At 42.6% G+C, this 27693-nt stretch overlaps 1 protein-coding gene across 1 annotated transcript; it reads left to right on the top strand.

Annotated features, from left to right (window-relative positions):
• Positions 1–21760: 21760 nt before the first annotated feature.
• LOC308694924 (extracellular calcium-sensing receptor-like) lies at positions 21761–25900 on the top strand (the record flags this gene model as incomplete). Its single annotated transcript, XM_081372736.1, has 5 exons — positions 21761–22054; positions 22335–23120; positions 23280–23501; positions 23740–23863; positions 24987–25900. The coding sequence occupies 5 exons, from the start codon at positions 21761–21763 to the stop codon at positions 25898–25900; spliced, it is 2340 nt and encodes a 779-aa protein (XP_081228862.1).
• Between the last annotated feature and the right edge of the window lie 1793 nt (positions 25901–27693).

Here is a 27693-nt window from a genome sequence, read left to right as displayed (position 1 = left end):
GAAGCCAAAAATTATCCTTAATTTTGTATTTATTGTCAACGCAGTGCAGCAGCCAGCAGACCATAGCAGGCTGTATAAGCGTGCTCATTGGCTGACCTGCGGCAACTGCAGCAGCCTATCGGTGAGCCCTGCGTGACGTCGCGCCCTTCACGCGTCACAGGCCGCCAGAATGGGTGTGGCTAGCGTGTATAAAGGAAGGGCTCACAGGCTGGAAATCTGATTTTCATGTCTTCAGAGAAGCTCTTCGCATCACTGGATCTTGAGAGCCGCCGCCGTTGAATCTAGCGACCAGCAAGCTTAGGAAGCGTCTGAGGATGCCGGCCGCCTTCGCCGCCTTCAGCCATCCGTGCCTGCTACCTTCCTTTTCTGCTGTGTGTGTTCGCCGCCGCGACACACACTTTTTCTCTGTCTAAAAGAGCACGAGGCGTTTTTCTAAAAATGCCTTGTTTTTCCTGTGGCTCGTGCCGAGCCCCGCTCAGCAATGGAGACCACCACCTGATCTGCGCTCTCTGTCTGGGCCGTGAGCACGCTGCCACCGCGCTCTCTCTGCGTGCGAGGAGCTTTCCTCTGCGGGCTCGACTTGAAGCTTTCAACGATGAAGCTGTCACTCCGCCTGTCTCTGCTGGGCCACGCAGAAAGAAGCGCCACTGCCAGAGACCACCGGAGACTGATGTGGCGCCCAAAAGCTCGCCGGAACCCTTCCCTCGAGCTTCTCTCTCTCTCTCCGCCCTCCCCCCTCCCGGCCGCACAGCCGCCGACACCCTTCCGCGCCGCCGCCGCTTCAGGGGATGAAGCGGATGAAGTGGATGAGGACGCCGCCGCTTACAGCTGCTCCATCCTGGCCTCTGACAGCGAGGATTGGTCCGGGTCTCACCACTCCGCCTCCTCGTCAGTCCAGGAATCCGGCCGTACTCGAGCTGCCCTCCTGTCCAAAGCCTGCAGGACTACATCAGCCCTTGTCGGCCGCGCTTTCTCCGCCGCCGGATAGGCTGTATAAGCCTTGCATTCCATGGCAGTATTGCAGATCCTCCAAGCCGATCTCCTCCGTGAGCTGGACAAGAAAGGCTCGGATCCTGTTTCCATCACGGATCTGCGCAGCGCGACGGATCTCTCCCTTCGCGCCACAAAATCCGCTGCCCAGGCTCTTGGAAGGTGCATGTCCTCGCTGACCGTCACAGAGAGGCACCTCTGGTTGACGCTCACCGACATGAGGGAATCCGAGAGGGCTGTTTTCCTCAACGCTCCGCTCTCCCCCACCGGCCTCTTCGGCCCAGCGGTCAACAGGATCGTCGACCGCTTCTCGGAGGTACAAAAGACCACGCAGACTATTAACCTTTTCCTGCCGCGACGCTCGAGCTAAGCCGCACGCCGTCCTCGGGACCAGCCTGCGTGAAGCTCCACTCAGCGTCCAGCTCAGCCTCCGTCCTTGCAGCGACGACAGGGCGGCCGCCCTAGATCGCACTCGACCAGCCGCCGTATTCAAGCACCGAGAGCGCGCGCACTGCGCCCGCGCCTCCGAATCAGGTTCTCGAGCCCGCGGAATGCGGCAATCGAAGCCCGGAGGTCATTCTGCCCCTAGCCGTGCATGCGAAAGCGAGTCAGGCTTTTACAGCTGTTACTTCCTCGTGCCCAAGAAGGATGAAGCTCTCAGACCGATTTTAGATCTGAGATATTTGTACAAAGCTTTTATGAAAAGACATTTATGAGAGACTTTTATGAAAGTTCAAAATGCTCACAACCAGGCAGATCCTCACGAAGATTCGCCCGAGAGACTGGTTTATTTCCCTCGATCTGAAAGACGCTTACTTTCAGATTCAGATAATACCCCGTCATAGGCCATTCTTGAGAGTCGCCTTTGACGGTCAGGTATATCAGTACACCGTCCTGCCGTTCGGCCTGTCTTTGGCACCCCGCACATTCACGAAGTGCATGGACACGGCTCTCGCTCCCCTGAGAGGTCAGGGCATGCGAATTTTGAACTATTTGGACGATTGGCTGATTCTAGCACAGTCAGAGGAGGAACTTATCTCTCACAGAACAGTGCTTCTCAGCCACCTGGAAAGCCTGGGTCTCACGGTCAACTGGACCAAGAGCTCATTACTGCCCAGTCAGTCAGCCTCTTTTCTGGGTTTAGAACTGGACTCTGTGGCAATGACGGCCCGGCTGTCGACACAGTGCGCGTGCCGTGTTCAATGCTTGGCCGCGTCTTTCCAGATGGGCAGCGCCGCACCTCTAAAAACATTTCAGAGGATGCTGGGTTGTATGGCATCAGCTGGCAGCAGTGCTTCAGCTGGGTCTACTGCGTATGTGCCCGCTACAGCACTGGTTGAACGCTCGAGTGCCTCACCGAGCCTGAGCGTCTGGCGGCATACGAATCAGAGTGACTCAGAGCTGCGTTTCAGCACTGAGACCCTGGTTAGCGGCCGACTGGTACCGGCGGGGAGTGACAATGGGAGCCGTCTCGCACCGAAAAGTTATCTCGACGGACGCCTCCAATTCAGGTTGGGGCGCTCTTTTCGAGGGAAAACTGGTCTTTGGCCTGTGGTCAGACCGGGAGAAATGCCTCCATATAAACTGTTTGGAGATGATAGCGGTCGAGAACGCACTCAAGCGCTTCCTCCCACATATACGGGGCCACCATGTGCTAGTCCGCTCAGACAACATGTCCGTGGTGTCCTACGTGAACCGCCAGGGCGGTGTTAGATCCAGGAATCTCTTCAGACTGACAAAACGCCTTCTCATGTGGGCTCATCACTCGTTGCGCTCGCTGAGAGCTTCGCACGTGCCGGGCCACATGAATGTTGGCCCAGACAGACTGTCCAGAGACAATATTCCCCCGGGAGAATGGTCCCTGCACCCCCAGACAGTCCAGCTACTGTGGCGCCTTTTCGGCAAAGCGGAAGTCGACCTTTTTGCGTCAGAAGACAAAGCTCACTGCCCGAGATTCCTCTCGAAGAGCGAGGACGCACTGGCCCAAACCTGGCCCAGCCGCCCGCTGTATGCTTTCCCTCCAATCTCGCTGTTACCACAGGTAATCAAGAGGATCAGGGGAACTCTCCTTCCTGCAAGAGCTGTTTGACAAGGGAAGGTCCCCTTCCACACTCAAAGTGTATGTTGAGGCTATTGCAGCGTTCGCGGAGACGACGTGCAGCCGTGCAATAGGAAGGAACGAGCTTATCATCCGCTTCCTTAGAGGAGCCAGGAGGATGAACCCCCCGCGGCCACCTTCGGTTCCTATGTGGGATCTTTCTTTGGTCCTAAAGGCCCTGAAAGCTTTTCCCTTTGAGCCGTTAGAATCCGTGGATCTGAAATACCTCTTGCTCAAAACCGTTTCTCTGATAGCTCTGTCATCAGTAAAACATGTGGGGGATCTGCACGCGCTATCCGTTAGCCCCACATGTCTTGAGTTTGGACCAAATGACTCCAAAGTCATCCTCAAACCGAGACACGGTTACGTCCCCAAGGCGATTGGCACTCCCTTTAGGGCGCAGATCATCTCCCTATCGGCTCTGCCAGCATCCGATAGCGAGCACAGTGATAACCTCCTATGCCCCGTCAGGGCGCTGAGAGCTTACATCACACGCTCCGCCGCCTTCAGGCGTTCTGAGCAGCTCTTTGTTTCGTTTGGTGGGCGCACTAAAGGTCTCGCTGCCTCGAAACATAGCCTGTCCAGATGGATAGTGGACGCTATTGCAGCAGCTTATGCGTCCAAACACCTGCAGTACCCTATGGGCATTAGAGCCCACTCCACTAGAGGCATGGCCTCATCGTGGGCTTGGTCCAGCGGGATTTCGATTCACGACATTTGTATGGCAGCAGGCTGGGCCTCCCCCGCTACATTCGTGAGATTTTATAACCTGGAAGTTCCCGCCTTGCAGGCTAAACTGTTATCAGTATGAGTGATACGTAGCTTCTGCCCATTTGTTCATGTGCAGACTACTCTCATGTACTGCTAGCTCTTCTGGTGAGCTGCACTAATAGGTGAGATTCTCTATACACAGACCGGCGGAGCCGCTCTGTATTTTCTCCGCTATGCGCCTGTGCACTTGTGCTGGCTCGCGTTGCTGGCCACCTATTCTCCACACAGCTGCGCTAAGGGTTGATACTCTCTATACATAGACCGGCGGAGCCGCTCTTTATTCTCCCTATGATGTGCTTATGTACTGTGCTGGCCGGCGCTGCTGGCCGCCTTTCCCCACACGTTATAAATAGACCGGCAGAGCCGCTCTGTATTCCTATGAAGTGCTTATTACATGTGCTGGCCCGTGTTGCTGGCCGCCTGTTCCCGCATGTTGTGTTCCCCGGGCTCCCCTGGGACTCATGCAGTAGATGCTCGGAGCGCACGGCGTTGACAAGGGGTTCCCGTAGCATAAGCAACTTACGCAATACGAGGTAACCTCTCGTAAGAGAACGTACTCGGTTACCTAACGTAACCTTGGTTCTCTCTAGAAGAGGGAAAGAGTATTGCGTAACCTGCCGTGTCGCGCCACGAGCTTATTTGCTTCAGTCTATGAAAACCAGATTTCCAGCCTGTGAGCCCTTCCTTTATACACGCTAGCCACACCCATTCTGGCGGGCTGTGACGCGTGAAGGGCGCGAAGCGCCCTCATTGGGCGTGGCGTCACGCAGGGCTCACCGATAGGCTGCTGCAGTTGCCGCAGGTCAGCCAATGAGCACGCTTATACAGCCTGCTATGGTCTGCTGGCTGCCGCGCTGCGTTGACAATAAATACAAAATTAAGGATAATTTTTGGCTTCAGAACTCGAGAAAAGACAACTTTACCCGTAGCGTAAGCAACTTACACAATACTCATTCCCTCTTCTAGAGAGAACCGAGGTAACATTAATTCTTCATAGCTTCATCAATGTTTCAGGAGTTTTGGGGTCTGACGTAGCCATAGTGTTCTACTTGAATAAAACCACAAGTATCTCGTGTCGTGTTTGCGCTCCTTTTTAAACAGCTCATGTGACTGTGACGCTGTGGTAGGGGAATTCCCATGAGTGATGTTATTTTTAGGGACGCCCTTAAATCGAGATTGACCTCTCAGCTTTGAGAGGGGTGTATTAGGGGGTGTGGTCTGTTCGGGCCACTGCACCGTCTTTCACTGGTCATTTCCAACTTGGACTCTGAACTGACCGGTCGCTTTTTCTATTTGTGAGCTGAAAAGGGGCTGTGGGGTTTTCCCAAGGTGACACCTGTTGTGGGTGGGTTAGGGGTGGAGCTTGCGTGTGTCTCTCTGCAACCTTCACAGACTGTCATTCCTACCAGACCTCTGAAGTGTGTGGATGTTCTTTTACACTGCTCCAGCACAAGGAAACACTTATATATCTTTTAAACTCTGAGTCCTTTAACGAATAGCATGTAAAACGTAAGGCTTTTTAACAATGTTTGTGTTTTATGTAAAAGTTTTACAAATACTGTCTGAAAGTTAAATGCTTACAAATCAACATTTTTTAAAAAAATGATATTTTCTGTAAATTATTGATTTTTTAACATCTTGAAATAACACTAACTCATTTTTTAATAACTCTTTTAGAGAAAAATGCAATTTTAACTTATTTCATTGATGTTTCAACGTTTTAAAGTGGTGAATGTACATCTGGCTTTTTTAATAAAAAAACACTGATCTCATCTCTGACTATGTCTTTATTGTACATTTCTTAAAAAAGTTTATATCGTTTAGAACTTCTGTGCATTGGGAAATTTTCCCACGGTTAAGATGTTCATAAGGAGGCGTGACATAAGTCCGATTTTCCCACGGTGTACACAGCCCATAAGTGGGAGGAGCTAGCGTGGGAAATTCCCACTGTCAAAAGGGGCGTGGCTTTGAGGGCAATAAAGCTGTCAGTGTGATGGAAGGTGCCCTCTACTCTCTCTGAGATTCCTATTAGTCGGTCCGCGTGGTATCCGTTCCTTCCTTCAGGGATTGAGGGTTACCATATGTAACCGAAACGTTTCTATATCCTTAACTCAAAATACCATTTTATTTAAATTTTGTGTTATTTTATTCACATTTGATGACTGTGGTGGCTCATATCAACTTACTAACTTTATTGTAGTAACAAAAACTAGTATGGGGCTGCAAATGATTAGCCTCACCTTATACTGTTTATTCATCAGTGTTAGTGATATTCTTACAATTTATGTATATGTTGAAGGTGCAGTGTGTGAATTCTATACTGCGAATTGCAACCAAAAAAAGTTATGGTGGCCGACAGGAAAAGATGTCATCGTCTGAGATGGCAGAGAGTAGCCAGTTAAGCAATGAGGTTTCTTTACAAAGATAAATTAAGAAATTAGGTTTACTTTATTATTCAGTAAAACGATATGTTATTGGGAATATTATTGTTACTTGTTCATCATTGTGTCAGTGTTTTATTCGCTGACTTTAGCTAGCTTCCTTGCATGAAGAACAACATAGTAACAAAATGCGTTTGTCCATTTAGGGCTACTGTAGAAACATGTCAGTGCATTTCAATGTAAGGGGACCCGTGATGTATGTACTGTATATAGAAATGGCTCATTCTAAAGTAATACAAATATAATGTTTCATTAAGTAAGGTCTTTATACACCACTGAAAACATAGTTATGTATATGATATTGCATTTCTCTCAACAGATCCTCCCAAATATTACACAATGCACCTTTAAATTAAGTGGGACAGTACTTGTGTGTGTCAACCATTTTTGAGAAATAAACCTGCTTCGGGTCATGGCTTAAAGACCTTGGAAAAATGTGGGTCCCATGGCCAAACCAGTTGAGAACCAACTAAAAAAAAAAATAGTGAATAATAGTGAAATAGTGAAAATAGTGATAGAGGTATATGTATTTCATCAAGATTAAGTCCCTCGCACCGGCACTTTTTTTTTATTTTTTTTTTTATTTTAAGTAATTATTGCTCTTAATTTCACATCCTGATTTATTAAGTTATGAAATTCCAAGTTCTCCAGGGCAGACAATTGTTTTGTTTAAGTAACATACCTAAATTTGATAATCTCAGTCCGTTTGGAACACTCATGTCCAGCACTTTTATCAAGAAGAAGAAGCTTTTTTCAACAGCTTTGTCTTAAAATGCTGTTGGCTCTCACGTGTCTCATAACTGATTGCTGTCAGGACTGGAGTTTTGGCTCTCCTTTTTTTGCTCTAGTCTTTTTTTATTCCATTCTCAACTATCTATCCTCTCCTCTTGATTACTCTGCTTTATATTATATTCCCTCTTCGCTGTTTCAATCCTAGTGTGTTTCATGCCTCTCACATTCACATGTTAGTATTGTCTAGTTTGCTGGTCTGGTTTTTGTTTTGCTTTCATATCTGTCCGCTGTTCAGTTAATGCTGTGGTTCCCGATTTCACCAGAACACACTTGGATCTGGTCGCTGAATGGACTGCCTCTCTGGCTTGACCCTTGTCTATCTGACCCCTCTTTGGATCTGCAACCCAATCCCCAGAACCAATCCCTGTTACCGCCATGTTCTGTTTGGATTGGTTTTCCATGTTTTTGTTTACATGATTTCTCATTCCTTGTCTGGTACCATAGTTCAAGTCTACTTTGTTGCTGATGGTTCTGCCCAGCCTCAAGTCTCCTTCATTGCTGATAATCCCACCCAGCCTCCAAAACTATAAACAGGTGGATAACATTATCAGGAAACAAATAAGAACATACTTAGAAACCAAGTAGACAAAGTAAACCGGAAATAAACAAAGTAAACGTCTCGGGTTACGACTGTAACCCTTATTCCCTGAAAACAGAGAACGAGACACTGCATCCTGAGATGCTTTTGGGAAACACCTCAGCGTGATTGGTATCTGAAGCAACTGTCAAATCACAGCAATCGTATTGGCCAGCGACAGCCTATGACATCATACTAGTGCGGAGTAGCTAGGAACTCACCGTGCCTTAAAATTAGTCCATATGAGGTGCATAGACAAAAAAATCCAATAACAGAGGCACTTCAAAAGAGTCCGCACACTCCAAAAATGACGAAGGACGTCAAAAGCGAGATCATTCTAGTGCGACCATGAAGTATATAAGGGGCGCCCAGAGAACATGTCATTCACTTATTATTTGAAGGGACTGTGCTGGCAGCCAGGAGGCATGGCAACGAGACGCAGTGTCTCGCAGTACTCACTATGGCCACTGCCCGAGCTATCATGCCTCAATGAGGAAATACCTTCATAAGTCACAGAAGGATTTGCCTAGAGCTCAATAGAGCATTGACTTCAGTCTTTTTAAGAAAGACTCTCTAAATGAGAGGAAGCCGACTCACTCAGGCAGTGGCCATAGGGAGTCCTAAGTACTCAGAAAAGGGGAGGCCTTACCAAAAAACTTCAAAGGCCGCTCAAGGGCTTGGAACCAACATCTTCACTGGGAAGGGGTTCCTTTAAGGGAATTTGGCCGGGAGGCCTTAACCTGTTAAGCTGCAACCCCACTTTTGAAAAATCCCAAGAAATGACATACCCAAACTGAAACAGATACAGTTCATGAACCCTTTGTACTAAAAGCACAAGTATGATCTCATTTGAAAGCTGACACCTGGCAGTTTATTGTAAATGTAGAATTAATTATTGTCATAATGACATAAATTGTTATAAATAGCTTCAAAGTTTTGTAAAGTTATTAGAAATTATTTTTTATGAAATATCCTCATGAAAATAAAATTGAAGTTGGCACTGGAGCAATCTAGAAATGCACTACAGCTAATGCCACATGTCTAAACATTTTATGTTTAAAATCTTAAGATAATAAGTCCAAAACTCTGTATTTAGTGAAATGTTTTTCAAGACCATGTCATGTGACTTTATTTTGATTTGATGCTAAAATGCTACTGATGTTTATTGCCATCTTCTAACCATCTATCCAGTATATTGTCTTTATTGTTTTGTGGTGCAAACGAGCCCCATTCAGTCTCAGTCTCCCCCTGCACACATTCACACCTCTCCAGCCTGGTTATGGCTGTAAATATGCATTTCTTTTGTCTGCATTATAGTTACTAACGACTGGCTATTCACAGGCTATTCATATGGTTTCAGTCACTAATTTCTTTTCTCAAAGTTCACCCTTACATTTTAAACTGTATCAAATGCATTTCTTGAATAAAGAAACATTTCAGTAAGCATTCAAAAAATAATAAAAATATAACTTCTAGGTGGCAGGTGCACCTAGGGCTAGCTAGCATGTTAGCTTAGCACACCATCAATACACGACAATTTATGAGATTAAAACCATGTTTGTGCTTATAAACTTACTTTATAAAGCAAATCGAGTATTTTAAATAATTTTCTGTGATCTAATTTGGCTTCAGATAAAAAATCAGACAGAAAATATACTATTGGATAGTGTTCTGCACAACGATTCTATATAGATTAGCATTACATTATAAATATAATCTATTATTATGGAAATACCTGGCATGGATTGAAAAACACAGGTAACTCAAATATCATAGCAAACATGTTTATTGTCTTCAAAATGTCTGTATCTGCATGTTACATCCATAGTTACAGCGCGATCTCTTGTTAGCTGTGTGTGTGTTCGAGGCTTCCTGGATTGTCACATGATTATGGCACTTCTTCATGTTCTAATACTGTGCACAGGGCGGCGAGGGCGCCCTCAGGCTATTGGTATGAATTGAAAACACATTAACAGAGTATGCAAACGCTCATAATGATTACATCGACGCATTTGGGTATAAATTCAATAAATATTATTCCTGTCTATAGAAATCTGATGTAAACCTATGAGAATATATCAATATTTCTCCAAATCTGCACATTTTTGAGCTAAAGCCTAGAAGGAAGTTGTTTTGTGTATCGCTGTCATGACGACGGCACGGGAGTTTTTTTATGAATGAAAGTGGCTGACGCGCATAATTCATATCAAAGGTATCGACTAATTTTTTCATTTCATAACTCCTGACACAAATTAAGAAATAACTGTCGCTATAAGTTTCTCAGAATACAATAGTGGTCAAATTCTGAAACTTGAGTCTTATATCTTTTTAATGATGTATAGTTTGTCAAGGTATAACATTAAATCTGATAGTAACTTTGAACTATATATAAATAAAACCGCTTCAGTGCGCCCGCGCTCTGGCAACGGTTAACAGGTTAAAGGAACGCTGGCCATTCGCTTTTATGGGGACAACTTGTCAACCCCCATAGCCACCAGGGAGGCTGTCCCGGTCTGACCTGAGACCTAGTGTAGCTAAAAACCTGTCTGTTTCCTAAAGCAAAGCCTCTTACTATTACTTGCCTCATGAGAGGTAGCCAGATGAAAGAAATGGCAAGAAGGCAGTAACCAGCTCACACCGGACAAATAGATGGGCATCCTGGGGAGCAGGACTCAGTATAGCGCTTTTCAGACCCTTACAATCGAGTGGAATTACTCTGCTCAACCCTGGACCTGCAGAACGCTATCTTTTTCAAAGCACTGTGAAGGCTGGGTACTCTTCATAGGGTTCCTAATGAGAGAAGTACCTCTAGCTCTATCAGGAGCTGATCTACCAAGGGGGTTCATATGAATCTCTCGACCTTCAGATCAAACTCAGGGAGTGAGGTTCTTCCAAGGGATGACCCTCTCGAACAAGGGAGTACCTAACAGCCTAATAAACACTGATCTACCAGGGAGGTCTCATGAGAGTCCTTCAACCTTCTGACCAGACTCAGGGAGCAGAGTACTCTACAGAAAGACCCTCTTAAATGAGGGGAGCACAACCTAAGCTCAACCGAGTAGAGCATCGACCAAGCTCTAAAGCAATAACAGGGAGGCTCCTGAGGAGACTGCAACTTTATGTAACTCTAGGGAGCTAGGATACTGAATTAGCTGGAAGTGCTAAAAAATCTAGCTCGACCCGGAGGATTGCCTTCAAGTTGACCTGTTACTTGGTAACAAATCTAGAACTCTAGGGCTAGTACCAGGGAGGCTATTGCAACATGATATCAAAAACTAAGGCCTGCAACATGATATCAGTCTGCACCATTCTAGGGAGCCAGGACATTCTTTAGCTAGACTGCTAAGTGGAGGGCCCACTACTTGGTAGCAAATCAATTTCTAGCAGAGATAGCCACCAGAGGTATGCTAGGCTTCTGAAACTCATTCACATTGCTTAGCACTTTTTACCCGTTAAGTGAGAGGACAAGAAAGTTTTAAGTTTACTTGCTCCAAGACAGGTTGCTGTCTGAGTTAAGCTCTGGAGGAGGGGAGGCCTCAACAGGATGAAATTCCATGGAAGAGGCCTAAAACACTCAACCCCATGACTTGATGGTCAAAAATCAAGGAGCTTTCACAGGAGAGCCTGCTCTAAAAGGCCACAAGTTAGATAATGCTACTAACCAGAGCTCTAGAGAACGAAGGCTTCTGCATAGTGCTTGTCAATCTCTAAGCGAGAGCAAGCCTAACAATGCCTAACTACTCGGGTCCACCAGACCCTCCGGAGGGTTTCAGGAGTTTCACAATTTGCTCCAGGAGCTAGGTTTGGTGGACCTAACGGTGAGGACGCTGACGAGGACAGCGTAGGCCGTATAAGGCCTCGGCCTCGAGTGGTTGCTGCCTGACGAGCCCGCGCTGTACAGCCCGGCGCGAGGTTCACCCTCGCCCGCACACACCTAATCTGTAATTTATTTTTGTTTTGATAATAAATGGAGCCAGCCTCCAAATGTGAAACCTGTCCTGTGATTTTTGTTTTTTGTTTTTATACACTAAATTGTGTTTGTTGTCTTTAAATTAGATTAATAATGTTTCATATAATCTAGAATAGATATGGAATAAATAGCATTCAATACAAAATGAGTATCTCTCATATATTGAAATCGAGTTTTTATGTGAAAGATTTGCTTTGTTGTGCATTTTAGTCATATTACAAAATAATTTATTGAGGCCAAACATAAAATAACATTATAAACTGTCACTTCACCACGTGACAGCAGCAAGCAGGCTCCTGATTGGTTAATGCGGCGTGAATTGACGCAGAAGTATTCGCGTCTACTGCACCACGCTCAACGCCTCATTCGCGCCGCAGGAATTTTTTACGCGCGTAACGCGTCTTTGCATTGACTTAACATTGAAATCACTCGCGCCTGACGCGCTATTCGCGTCCGGTGTGAACGCACCATTAGAACGGTGTCGTGGTACCCTAAGTTAATAACTAATGATCTTTGCAACGGAAGTGAATCAATCAAAACTAACTTTAGCTGGACAATAACTTTATTCTAGAGCTGCTGTAAAGCCAAAAAAAATGTATTTCCTATTATTGCTGTAAAGCTGCTTTGAAGCAATCTATATTGTTAAAAGTACTATATTGGCAGTTTGTGCCAATCCACTCAATCTGAACAGCACACACACACATGGACACAGTATGAATGACCACGGGACTTCACTTCAGCAGCAAAATGGACATGCGGTTGACATATCACACAAGGACAATGATAACACCACTCCGCCACAACAACCTCTGCTCACGGACACAATCTCAGCTGAGCCCTGCCCACAGAAAAACATATAAGAACTGCTTTAAGATTCAACACCCAAGGACGACTTCCTGGAAAACAGCCAGGGAAGCCAGGACAGCATATCACAACCTCCTATAACACCAGAGCAACAGCCCCTTTCACCAGACACGCTATCCCTCTCTCCAGCATCGCCACTACTGTGTTTCTCACAGAAAATGGAAGAACTGGTGTATGCTGGAACCAGACTATCCCACTCTTTTGCAAGCCCCCAGATACCAACCAAAAAACAACAGGCACCATTACCACCCGCACCAAAGCCTGCGGGCCCAGCTCGCCCTCCCCCTCCTGTGAGAGCTCTTCGGCCTCTACCACAACGCCAGGGCCCACACCCTCCTCCATCTGCTCGAGGTGAACCAAAAACAACTGATACCAGCTCTCAGTGATGTGTTTTGGGTCCCCGCTCTGATAACAGTAACTTTCTCAAATGTTTACAAAACAAGCGGGAACCCAGTGTGCCTGTATGTTTCTCTATTGCTGTTCTATTACAAGATAAAAAATCTAAGGCCTTCAATAGCCGTGCAGCAAACCTAACTAATCTGGTGCCTATTACACGTCAAAGTAAGATTGATGTGGGGACAAAAAGTAAGACTGTTAAGTTAGCACTTTTAAACATTCGTTCACTTAAAAATAAATCACTTCTAGTCAACGATTTAATAACCACAAACAATCTGGATTTTATGTTTCTAAATGAAACCTGGCTAGAAGACAGCTACAGTGCAACAATCCTCAATGAAGCAGCCCCCCCTAACTTTACTTTTATGAGTGTCTGCAGAGCTGTTAAGAGAGGTGGGGGTCTAGCTGCTCTTTTTAAAGATATCTATCAATGTAAGCAAATATCATTTGGGTATTACCCTTCTTTCGAATATCTGGGTATTGTGTTGAAAGGTGCTCCACGCATTTTACTTATCATTATTTACAGGCCTCCAAAATACTCTCCAGCCTTCGCTGAGGACTTTACAGAAATGTTATCAGCAATTACCTCAGAGTTTGACTGTTTTGCCATTGCTGGAGATTTTAACATCCACATAGATAGTGCAGAAAACAATATGGCAAAATAAATCAAAACTGTTTTAAAAACTTTTGATCTGACTCAGCATGTACATGGACCCACACACAATCGTGGACACACTCTAGATTTACTTATCAGTAAGGGTCAAAACATTTCATTAATTGTTATTAAGGATGTAGCACTGTCTGATCATTTCTGTATTTTCTTTGATATATTGATCTCTCCTGCCACTGAAGCTAGATCTGTGTCTGTCAAGAAGAGATGCTTAAATGAGAACACTAGTGTACTATTTATGAAGGCTATATCCTTAACACCAAGCATATCTGCAGACTCTGTTGATTTTCTCCTTGATTCTTTTAACTCAAAAGTTAAAGGTATAATTGATGATACTGTTAAAAGTCAGGAAGAAGAGTGGCAGACAAAAAGCACCTTGGAGAAACTCAACAACAGTGCAAAATATGAAAAGACAATGCAGAAAAGCAGAGCGCATGTGGCGGAAGACAAAACTTGTAGTCCATTATAACATCTACAAAGACAGCCTTCATGCTTTCAATATGGAACTAGGCAAAGCTAGACAGACTTTCTTCTCAAATATTATAAACAGCAATTTAAACAACACACGCACTCTTTTTGCTACTGTAGAGAGACTAACAAACCCTCCAAGCCAGATTCCCAGTGAAATGCTCTCAGAGAACAAGTGCAGTGAGTTTGCTTCTTTCTTCTCTGAGAAAATCAATAATATCAGAAAGGTGATCAGCACATCCTTGAGTTGCACTGAGGTCAGACAGATCAAACCACCCGAGAAAGTAGTTACTATGTCTGCAGTTGTCAAGCCCCTCCTGAAAAAGAGCAATCTGGATAAGACCATATTAAGCAACTATAGGCTGATCTCAAATCTTCCTTTCATAGGCAAGATCATTGAAAAAGTTGTCTTCAATCAGCTGAACAAATTCTTGAGCTTGAATGGATCCTTTGACAATTTTCAGTCTGGTTTCCGACCGCACCACAGCACAGAGACAGCGCTTATAAAGATAATAAACGATATTCGCTTAAATACTGATTCAGGCAAATTATCAGTGCTGGTACTACTTGACCTTAGTGCTGCATTTGACACTGTCGATCATAACATACTTCTTGACAGGCTGGAAAACTGGGTGGGTCTTACTGGGATATTCCTAAAATGGTTCAGGTCATACTTAGATGGGAGAGGTTATTATGTGAGTATAGGTGACCATAAGTCTGGGTGGACATCAATGACATGCGGAGTCCCTCAAGGCTCAATTCTTGCACTACTCCTGTTCAACCTGTATATGCTCCCAATGAGCCAAATAATGAGAAAGAACCAAATTGCTTACCACAGCTATGCAGACGACACACAGCTCTACTTAGCCCTATCGCCTAACGACTACAGCCCAATTGAATCCCTGTGCCAATGCATTGACGAAGTCAACAGTTGGATGTGTCAAAACTTTCTTCAGTTAACCTGTTAACCGTTGCCAGAGCACGGGCGCACTGAAGCAGTTTTATTTATATATAGTTCAAAGTTACTATCAGATTTAATGTTATACCTTGACAAACTATACATCACTAAAAAGATATAAGACTCAAGTTTCAGAATTTGACCACTATTGTATTCTGAGAAACTTATAGCGACAGTTATTTCTTAATTTGTGTCAGGAGTTATGAAATGAAAAAATGAGTCGATACCTTTGATATGAATTATGCGCGTCAGCCGCTTTCATTCATAAAAAAACTCCCGTGCCGTCGTCATGACAGCGATACACAAAACAACGTCCTTCTAGGCTTTAGCTCAAAAATGTGCAGATTTGGAGAAATATTGATATATTCTCATAGGTTTACATCAGATTTCTATAGACAGGAATAATATTTATTGAATTTATACCCAAATGCGTCGATGTAATCATTATGAGCGTTTGCATACTCTGTTAATGTGTTTTCAATTCATACCAATAGCCTGAGGGCGCCCTCGCCGCCCTGTGCACAGTATTAGAACATTAAGAAGTGCCATAATCATGTGACAATCCAGGAAGCCTCGAACACACACACAGCTAACAAGAGATCGCGCTGTAACTATGGCTGTAACATGCAGATACAGACATTTTGAAGACAATAAACATGTTTGCTATGATATTTGAGTTACCTGTGTTTTTCAATCCATGCCAGGTATTTCCATAATAATAGATTATATTTATAATGTAATGCTAATCTATATAGAATCGTTGTGCAGAACACTATCCAATAGTATATTTTCTGTCTGATTTTTTATCTGAAGCCAAATTAGATCACAGAAAATTATTTAAAATACTCGATTTGCTTTATAAAGTAAGTTTATAAGCACAAACATGGTTTTAATCTCATAAATTGTCGTGTATTGATGGTGTGCTAAGCTAACATGCTAGCTAGCCCTAGGTGCACCTGCCACCTAGAAGTTATATTTTTATTATTTTTTGAATGCTTACTGAAATGTTTCTTTATTCAAGAAATGCATTTGATACAGTTTAAAATGTAAGGGTGAACTTTGAGAAAAGAAATTAGTGACTGAAACCATATGAATAGCCTGTGAATAGCCAGTCGTTAGTAACTATAATGCAGACAAAAGAAATGCATATTTACAGCCATAACCAGGCTGGAGAGGTGTGAATGTGTGCAGGGGGAGACTGAGACTGAATGGGGCTCGTTTGCACCACAAAACAATAAAGACAATATACTGGATAGATGGTTAGAAGATGGCAATAAACATCAGTAGCATTTTAGCATCAAATCAAAATAAAGTCACATGACATGGTCTTGAAAAACATTTCACTAAATACAGAGTTTTGGACTTATTATCTTAAGATTTTAAACATAAAATGTTTAGACATGTGGCATTAGCTGTAGTGCATTTCTAGATTGCTCCAGTGCCAACTTCAATTTTATTTTCATGAGGATATTTCATAAAAAATAATTTCTAATAACTTTACAAAACTTTGAAGCTATTTATAACAATTTTTGTCATTATGACAAATATTGAAGTACTGAAAAATATTGCAAGAATTAGATGCTTTGTTTCTAGACAAGACTTAGAGAAACTTGTGCATGCTTTCATCACCAGCAGGGTGGATTACTGTAATGGACTCCTCACTGGCCTTCCCAAAAAGACCATAAGACAGTTGCAGCTCATACAGAACGCTGCCGCCAGGATTCTGAGCAGAACCAGAACATATGAACACATCACACCAGTCCTCAGGTCTTTACACTGGCTCCCAGTTAAATTTAGGATTGATTTTAAAGTATTATTACTGGTTTATAAATCATTCAATGGTCTAGGACCTCAATACATTGCAGATATGCTCACTGAATATAAACCCAACAGATCACTCAGATCACTAGGATCATATCAGCTAGAAATACCAAGGGTTCACTCTAAGCATGGCGAGTCCGCTTTTAGCTATTATGCCAGCCACAGCTGGAACCAGCTTCCAGAGGAGATCAGACGTGCTCCTACAGTAGTCACATTCAAATCCAGACTCAAAACACTTCTGTTTAGCTATGCATTTACTGAATGAGCACTGTGCCAATGTTCGTCCGACTGTTTGTACTGTGTTTTATTTTATTTTTCTAAACTGTTTTAATTATTCTTATTTCTTTTATTATTTTAATTTCTTCTATGTAAAGCACTTTGAATTGCCATTGTGTATGAAATGTGCTATATAAATAAACTTGCCTTGCCTTGCCTTGCCTTGCCTATATAAATGAAGGTGACTTGACTTGACCAGGATCACTAGCTGCCAGTCTTGGGATGGAGAGGCTCTCCTTGAGAAGTAGCCTACTCTGAGCTACTGCAGACTAGGAGGCAGAGATGCTATAGCAAAAACCACCTCTGTCTAAGAGACGCATTCCTAAAATATTAAGCCTAGGCCGGATATCGGGGTGGCCGATAAAAATATATAAAAAATAAATATTAATTTTTATCTTATATGCTTGTGTTATACATCAATCTATCCTGTTTAGTGTGTATTTTTTTTTGTGTATGCTCATAATAAAAACAAAGTGTTGTGCTTTTCGCCAAATAAAGAAAAATAAACATGATGCGAGTTCTGCCTACTCTCCGTCAGTGAAGTCAATTCTGAAACGCGTCCGAAAATGAACTGTAACTCAGCGAATACTCAGTCAAACAGACATACAGACACACAGGCATGAAGCTTGAATTCTCTTCTTTTAAATGAAGTAATTTTTATAAAAAAACAAATATTCACAGTTTATATAATATGTATGTAAAGAGAGAGATGTCAGTCGTTCTCATCTCAGCTAATTAAGTTTTAATGTGACTCCGCCTACGGAGACCGCGCTATTCAAACGCAAATGTGAGGCGATCCATACAAACCTGTGAAACGCCCACATCCGCTGGATAAGGCCGGTGACACACTGGATGTGTGGCGTAAGCGTCTCAGCTGTGTGGCGTGTCCATTTTTATTTCGGCTCCCATGTTAACAGTTTAGAGTTTGCACACTGCCTGTGTGAGACGCCCGTGTGGAAAACGTGTGCATGCTAGAAATAGAACCGACGCCTATTTTTCACGCGACACGCAAGCGTCTTGGAAGCGTTTCCATGCAAAATTGAATAGGAAAATCTGTTTATTTGTCATTTTGACACGAATGCATATTAATAAATGTCCTTTTGAGGTTTAAAAGTGTCTAGGTTTTGACATAAATGCAAATATAAATGTAATTTTACAAAATATGATCGATTTTCAAATACTGCTGTATTGAATGAACAGCTTTTAGCAAATTCTATTGCTATACTGAGATGAGGAATATATAATGTATGTGTTTTGTCAAAAATAAAGTCAACTAACTAATGAATCCTTTACTTTGAAATACGTATGATAAAATGTATACTTTAGTTTTGAAAGACGTTGACTAGTTTTGAAAAGATTATAAAGTATGTATGTGCATGCATATATATATATATGTGTGTATATATGAAGAGTTCAGATGCAAAAGCCTCTAAATGCCATCTGAAATTTTCTCCTAGAATGATCATTTTTATGAAGCTTGTATATTTAAGTTAGCTATAGGTGACACACCTGAATGAATGGCTCATTAAGTATGCAGGGACATTGTCTCACCAGGTGTGAACTACTAAATATGCATGATGCTGTTGGAGCGTTTACGCCCCATCCGCATATTGGCTTTCCAAACTAAAAGTGTTTAACAAAACTAAAATCAATGTATCGTTTTATGTGAATGATTAGGCAGGATGATTTTCACATCATTTTGAAGAAAAAACCCTAGGCGACGACAACCATTAGTCAAAAGTCTTATTGCCACATATTTAGTATGTGTTTTGTGGCCTTATTTCAGAAACTTTAATTTTTAGTTTTTTTCGATAACCATGCATAAACATTATTCTCTCAAAAATGAAAACATGTACATACATGTGGCTCACATATTATGGAAGTCCTGTTTGTGCTATATAGAGTGAATTTACACCTTTGCCATTAATATGTTTATAAGCAACTGAAAAACGCACAAATGTCAGGGCATGTCAGAACATCTCAAGGACCCCCAAAACACCCCAGACCCCAGAGGGTTAACAAGGAGGCCTCTCTGAGGGCCATACGCTTGAAATTGTGATATTGCCTGGAACTCAGTGGAGTGGTGGCTTATTTTCCAGAATAACTTTCTAAACAAGAGGAAGCCAACTCACTCAAACAAAATGATTATTAAGGCAGCCCCCACTTTTAGAGGGCCAAACGCTTGCCATATCAATTATCTGGAGCTCAAATGAGCGACAGCCTTAGGAAGATGACTCTCTAATTGAGAGGAGGCCAAGTCACTCACTACAGGTGATGTGTTTCATTCTAATACTACCCACCATAAAAAAAAAAATACCCTGTAATACCCTTACAGTCTGAAAGGATGCACTCACTACCAAGCCCGGCACCGGTCCTTCAGACGGGTTCCAAACGATGGAACACACTCATCATTGGCCCAGCCTCAGGACTGATGTTATGAGTGCCTGTGGAGGAAGAAGGGCACAAAGGGAAAAAAGAAAGAAGAGGAGAGGGTGGATGTGCAGATCCTCAGAGGGAAGGACCACTTCACTGGCACTGGGAGCGCCTGTGATGGATCACTTCCCTCAAATCCTGCTTCTTTTTTCTCTGGTCGCGCCTTCTCCGTAACCTATTTCACGGAGGAGGAGGAAGGATTCCACAGTGGAACCTATTCCACTGGTTGCCTGGGCGCAGAGTCAGACCTGCGCGGTATGCATGATTTAAATGCATGATTTTCCAGCCACGGCTTCCACAGAGGTGCTGAAAAGTTTGGACAGTGAGACCAGGGCATAGAGGCAAAAGCCCTTCTCTTTCTCCATAATGTCCGCCAGGTTCACCCACAGTTGTCTCTCAGTTGCCACCATCTCCACCATTGATCTACCAACTGCGGCGGCGGTCTGCATGGTGGCGCGGAAAGTCAGGTCTGTGGTGCGGCGCAGCTCGGATACCGCATCAGAGGTAAGACCCTGACCTTGATCTAAGTCTTTCAGCAGGTCAGCCTGGTAAGCTTGAAGCACTGCCATGGTGTGCAGTGAAGCGCTAGCCTGTCCTGCTGCCCCGTATGCCCTGCTGTTCAACCACTATTTATCCACTAAGCGGCTTTGTAGGCAGGGCCGGAGCTTTTAGAGTACACGTAAATCGCCACGTATCCATGCTCATGCACCCCCTCGACATTTGCATAGTTTGCATGCCTATGTCGGTGGATGTGGGCTCGATACAGGTTCTTCCATGCCTTCTCAAGCTCAGTGTTGAGGTCGGGAAGGAATGGAAGGCTCACAGGAGCTGGAGGGTTATGGCCGGAAATAAACTGTTCGTCTAACCTGCCACGAGTAGTCTCTTCCCTAGCGCACTCCCATGACAGTTTGAGCCTGTCTGAAGCACACTCCATAACCCCCAACAGCTCATCATACTTGGGGCAGGACGGCCACGAGGGCTCAGATGACTCGTCTTCTTCGCCCTCAACAGCCATTTCCTGCTCTACCTGGCATGGTGCCAGTAGTAGCACTGTCTGCTCAACCAGAGAATGCAGTAGATGCCGCATCCTCGTCCAGCAGAGCGCTCTTGTCAGTGGCTGAAGCACGTGAGAAAATTACTCCTCTCTCAAACTCTTCAGCCAGCTCCATTTGTGATCCCCACGACCTGAATCTTCTCTCCTCCTCAGCGTGAGAGGGACCCTAGCTGCCAGGCACAGATGCTTGTCCCTCTTCCCTCGAGAAGATAGACAAACAAAAGCGGAGCGTCCTTACAAGGAGACGCTTGCAGTTCACGCAAACAGCTCCCTCAAGAACTGAGAGTGTACGTGCTCATCGGCCAGGCAGTGAACACGCAAGTCATGTGTGTCTCTATGGCTATAGTAATTGTTATTATTTATGGCTGCATGTATAGCAGAATTCATCATAGTTGTATCACTGAAACATAAAAACTTGGCAAATTGCTTGCAAAATAAGTAGTAAAGGAGATTAAAATCAATTCAAATTAAAAGTTTAAGAGATTAAAAGTTTTTCATTAACCTAATTTCTCTTGAGGCTGCCGGGGGTGGGAATACCTTAAAGAAGGTCCTGGTTTGTGTGTTTTTATTCACTTGAGACATGTTGTTTCATTATGATTTACTGATATGAAATATTAACCACACCCTCTAATGTTTTTCATTACAGAGTTGTACAACATACAACAGTATGTTGGCTGGTGAGTATATAAAACAAGACTTAACTCCCACCTCACATTTGGAGTGGTTGTTTGCCAAGCAGGAGAAATGCATATTAATATTTTATTGACAGTGACAACACTGTGTATTACCAGACTTGTTCCTGCTGTGTGGGGGGTTAATTTAGGCACATGCATCCTCCAAGGTGACCCTCAGCCCCCTGCTCTCTTCAAGGACGGAGACTTCATCATTGGAGGGGCTTTCACCATTCATTACTATCTAAGGACAGAGAAGCACACATATACTAGACGGCCAGAACCACTGGAGTGCAGTGGCAGGTTAGAATTTAATATAAAAAGTAATAATTTTTTTTAACAGAGCAGCCTTGAGTGGGTTGTTATTTTGCAAAATGTTTGTTCATAACTGTCTTTTTGCTTAAGTTAATCAGAATCAGACCATCAAAACGTTCACATCTTTATATTTAAAAATGTTAATTAGTATAATTTAAAAAAATAATTAGTTTGTTTTGTGTGTACTTCAACAGCATGGACTTCAGAGAGCTGCGCTTTGCTCGTGCCTTGCAGTTCGCTATCCAAGAGATAAACAACAGCTCTGATCTCTTACCGGGCATCACATTAGGGTACCATATATATGACTCTTGTGGCTCTGTGCCAATGGCAATCAAATTATCATTTCAGCTTGCCAACGGACTAGATCTCATATTTAACAACACTGATCCCTGTGCAAAATCAGCTGCAGTTATTGCACTAGTTGGAGAATCTGGTTCCACACCATCTATAAGCATGTCAAGGCTTTTCGGTCCTTTTGGAATTCCACAGGTGTTTGCTCAGTAAAACTATATTTTAGTCTTCTAACAGATTTCCAAAATAAATACAAATGTGGCGCTGTGCCAGAAACTAAAAAAATATTGTATTTTTGCCATAACACAGGTTAAAAAAACTTTGAAAACATTTGTTAAAATGACCATCTGTCAACATTTTTCATAAGACATATAATGAATGTATTATTGTAATAGGATCAAAAAGGTTTACTTAAAGTCCTTATATGTTCGGAAACATTTTATTTGAAATGTTTTCTTCCCCTCTTGGTGCACTATAGGTGAGTCATTACGCAACATGCGCGTGTCTCAGTGACAAGCGGCAGTATCCTATTTTCTTCAGGACCATCCCCAGCGATCACCATCAAGCAGCCGCACTGGCACGGATGGTCAAGCACTTCGGATGGACGTGGATTGGGGCTGTGCGCAGTGATTCAGACTACGGGAACAATGGCATGGCATCATTCCTGAAGGCTGCGGAGGAGGAGGGAATCTGTGTGGAATATTCTGAGGCCTACTACAGGACCCAGCCACGCAGTAAACTGAAAAGAGTCGCTGATGTCATTCGCAGATCAACGGCTCGTGTAATAGTTGCCTTCTTGGCCGCAGGTGACATGAGATTTCTCTTAGAAGAGCTGAGTCAACAGCCTCCTCCTCCGATGCAGTGGATTGGCAGTGAGGCGTGGGTTACAGACCCAGAAATGCTGCGGTTTAATTTGTGTATCGGTGCTGTAGGCTTTGGAATCCCGCGGTCTGTTATCCCGGGATTTCGTAACTTTTTACTTGACCTGTCTCCAGAGCAGGCGCTGAAATTTCCCCTGCTGACAGAATTCTGGGAAAGCTCATTTAGCTGTAGTCTAAAACAGCAGACAGGTTCTTCTACTGGTATGCCAGCATGTGATGGCAAAGAGGACCTGCGCGCATTACAGAACCCGTACACAGACACGTCCCAGTTGAGGATCACTAACATGGTGTACAAAGCCACATATGCTATAGCACATGCTATCCATGGCATTGTCTGTAATGGAAAGTATTGTGACAAAAACATCAAATTTGAGCCCCGACAGGTACGTTTGCTTATCGTGGAATTCTTTTTTATTTTTTTAACAATACGTTTACTAACGAGAATTTAAAAATTCTCATTACAATACAGCATTATTTATTTACTTTTTGTGTAGAACTACTGTATACTGATTATCAGCAAATAATTTTAGTCTATCATGCAGGTTTTTGATCAGCTCAAACGAGTGAACTTTACAAAAAATAATTATTCTGTTTCATTCGATACCAATGGAGACCCCATGGCCACCTATGAACTTGTGAATTGGCAGCTTCAGGGAGACAGTTCAGTTGATTTTGTTACAGTGGGTCAATATGATGCATCCCAGCCTAAAAGCCAAGAATTCAGTCTGAACAGAGCTATCTTTTGGTATGATGGCAGTGAAAAGGTATAAGATGTGTTTATAAAATGTGATTACTTACGAGTGTTGTGAAATACCCATATTTTTGTATTTTTCTGAAGACATGACATATTTTCTTCTAACAATATAAAAGGACAGTGTCATACATTTATGTCCTACACTTCTATTAAAACAATTAATTAAACAATTGTAAAGTGTATTATTCATAAAAATAAAAATAAAATAAAAAGTCATTTCTGACTCTGATGCTGTTTCTCACCTGCAGGTGCCTGTGTCTGTGTGCAGTGAGAGCTGTACTCCAGGTTCTAGGAAGGCTGTGCATAAAGGAAGACATGTCTGCTGTTATGACTGCATTAACTGTGCAAAAGGAGAAATCAGTAATGAGACAGGTAATATATTTAGACACATTCTTCTGTATAAATCACAGATGGTTCTGAGCCAGAGACATAAAAGACAGTTTATCATAAAGAAAAGAAAAATCTAGTTCAAAACTCATGCACAAAGTTCTTACAAATCTTGGGTAAGATGGGGTAAGAATAAGATGCATTTTATTTTTACTGTTGACCATAAATGGCACAAAATCTCAACTTTTGATGAATGGCTACTCTATTTTTAATTTTGTCACTTTATGTAAATAGCAACATTAGTAAGATTAAGTCAGTCATAAAAGTTTTGAGGTTAATTTATCTAATTTTGAAATAGTGACATTAATGACAATGTCAAAATAGTGACATTGTATTATTGTTGAACATCAACATTTTTTGTTTTTCAGTTTGGTAATTGGGAATTTGTGGACAGATAAACGTTTTTGAATTACTGAAAAAATAAAATTAGACTCATGGAGTAAGACTGCCAGTGTTTTGTACAGTATTACCTTAATGAGGATTAGTGAATGTTTGCACCTTTTGTAATATTACCTTCAATTGTCCTTAGTGTGAAAAGATGGATCTCAAAATTAAATATGCAAAAGATGCTGGAAAACCAAAGAGTATGCAGGACCTGCAGGATTATTATTTTTTTTTTTTTTTTTAAGAACAGTGGGCAGTTTAACTGTTCAGGATAAACAAGGCTCATGAACAACTATCACAAAACATAAAAACAGTCATTGATCATCCAGGTAGTAACACAGAGTGTTAATAATCAAGGCATTAAAACAGTCATTGATCATCCAGGTAGTAAACTTTTGAACTGGTTAATTAGTGTAAATACAGTCATTTTGTTATGTGGACTATATGTAAACATCTATTTTGTTAAAATAATTATTTAGTGCAGTACTAAATAAAAACATGATGCCATATTTATTTCTTTATTGTTTATTAACATTTTTCAAAGTGTATGTAAACTTGGTATAATATGTAGGTAAACGTTATTGGCAGCATTTTAATGTAGGCCAAAAATGAGCACCATATCATAGATCCTGCTTTTTCCATTGAGTTGATATTTTCTGTTTGTCTCCATTTTCTTACTGTGGTTCATGAATGACTATTAAGCACTGATTTCTTCATCTTCCAGATTCTTTAGAATGTCACAAATGTCTACCTGAGGACTGGCCCAATAATGAGAAGGACAAGTGTCTTCCTAAACCAGTGGAGTTTCTCTCCTGGGATGAGATCCTTGGGATTATCCTGGCTGCTTTCTCTATTGCGGGCTCTTTAGTGGCTCTGAGCATGGCTTTAGTGTTATACAAAAACAGGGCCTCTCCGATAGTAAAAGCCAACAACTCAGAGCTGAGCTTTCTGCTGCTCTTCTCACTGACTCTGTGTTTCCTCTGTTCACTTACCTTCATTGGTCGGCCCACTGAATGGTCCTGTATGTTGCGTCACACAGCATTTGGCATCACTTTTGTCCTCTGTATCTCTTGTGTTCTGGGGAAAACAGTAGTGGTGTTAATGGCTTTCAGGGCTACACGTCCTGGAAGTGATGTTATGAAATGGTTTGGGCCTCATCAACAGAGACTCAGTGTTTTTGGTTTCACTCTTGTACAGGTACTGATATGTGTGCTTTGGTTAACAATATCTCCACCATTTCCTTACAATAACATGCAACACTACAAAGAAAAGATCATTCTAGAATGCAGTTTAGGATCAGCTATTGGTTTCTGGGCTGTACTGGGTTATATTGGCCTCCTAGCTTTCCTTTGCTTTATTTTAGCTTTTCTGGCCCGAAAGCTCCCTGATAACTTCAATGAGGCTAAATTAATCACATTCAGCATGCTCATATTCTGTGCTGTTTGGATCACATTTGTTCCAGCTTATGTCAGCTCTCCAGGGAAATTTACTGTAGCTGTGGAGATATTTGCCATTTTAGCTTCAAGCTTTGGTCTGATTCTCTGTATTTTTGCTCCTAAGTGTTTCATTATTATATTTAGGCCAGAGCAGAATACTAAAAAACACCTAATGGGCAAAGTACCATCAAAAGCCCTCTGAGACACACAGTGCGATCACTGCAGTGGTGCATACAAACACTCGCAAATGACATATTCTGTGATTCTAACACATCAGTTGTTATACTTCTTTTTTTCTTAATGGTTGTGCTTGTAACAGTTATGTATATTTTTTGTAAATTCTCTTTACAATTCTGTTTGCACATGCCAAATTTGATACTTAATTTTATAAAATAAAAGGCAAAGGTTTTTGGTAACACTTTCTATTAAGCCTGTATTTATAATGCATTATAATACATGCATAATGCCTTACAAACAACCTTATAATATGTTGTATCATCTGATAAATAATCACAACACTTACAATACATTATAATACTTTTGTCATTATAACATTTAAAAGTAATGCATTATAACACAAAATTAATCTGCATTTATAATGCATCATAAGGGCATTCTTAATGCATTATAATGCACGCATAATGCCCTATAAACAACCTTATACACAACACGCACAATGCAAGATTTAAAGTGTGCATGGAAGATATACACAATGGCTATATAGCGCCACCGTGGCAACAGGACAGCTAAACTTTTGAAAGAGCACCTCAAGGTCATTGTGTCATATCCTCCAGCTGGAGTACCCATGAGCTTATTCAGAGGGCACTCCGTTTGTCTCTGTGTTAATATTAAGGACTATTCCCCATAATCCTTTGACTGGACTCATTATGGCTTCATTCAGTACACCTGTGTATTGTTACCTTGATAGCTCTTGTTAGCTCACTGCCAGCGGCTGCTCTTCCTGTAATGGCCAAGGCCATTTTGTGTGTTTGGGCCGCACACACGCTCTCAGCTCATGAGTCTGCTCCAGAGCCCGCTCTAGCCCATGAATCCACTACAGAACATGCTCAGGCCCCAGAGCTCCCTGCCTGTCCTGTCTCGACAATGGAGGTTGCCCTTGAGTTCCCTTTCTGCCCTGATGCGACCACGGCGGTCGTCAATGAACTTCCTGTTTGCCCTGTTATTGCCACAGAGGCCATTATTGAACTCCCTGTCTGTCTCGTCTTGGCCAGAGAGGCCGTTCTAAGTCCCAGAGTCTCGTCCGAGAAGACCATGATAAAAGACACTGTTCACCTTGTCATAGACAGTATTCCTGGATGTCCTGCCTGCCCTGTTATGGTCACAGAGGCTATAAATAAACCCTATGTTTGTTTTGACATGACCCCTGAGGCCAACCCTAACCTCTCTGTGCTCTGTGTTCCAGTTTCTCCTGATCAGCAGCGGTGGTCTCCAGTTCCTCCAGATATGCCTTGGGGATGTTCTGTCACAGTGTCTGGTTTGTGTATCCCGGGTGTCCACTAGAGGTCTCTTCCCCATACTGTCACCATTACTTCATGAACTGCATTTCCCACAATCCTTGTCTGGACTCATCACTGATCATTGCACTCAGCTGTTCCCTTTCACTTTGTTAGTATCTGTGTATATATACCCTGTCTGTTTAGTGTTTGTCACGGAGTCCTTGTTATTCGTCACACCACTTTGAAGGTCTGTTTTCTTGCCTGTTCTTGTTTTGGTTCTCATTTATGGATTGCTTATATGGTTTTTGACCCCTGCCTGGACTGGTTTTATGATTTACGGATTACCCATTAACACTAGAACGGCCATGGCGGTCATTTTGACCGTTTTGAATTTTATATCTGCAATAACTTTGTTGAAAAAATAAATACAATGCTGCTGGTACCTGACTTTTCCTAAAAGTGTCTGTATTTTCATTTAAAATGTTTTTCATATAAATTACACATAAGGCAAAAAAATAAATGAACATATTTACCTATT

The sequence above is a fragment of the Scardinius erythrophthalmus genome (genome assembly GCF_964197995.2).
Source record: "Scardinius erythrophthalmus genome assembly, chromosome: 8".
NCBI classification, from domain to species: Eukaryota; Metazoa; Chordata; class Actinopteri; order Cypriniformes; family Leuciscidae; genus Scardinius; species Scardinius erythrophthalmus.
The sequence above is the reverse complement of the archived record's forward strand: the minus strand, read 5'-3'. Positions and strand labels throughout refer to the sequence as shown.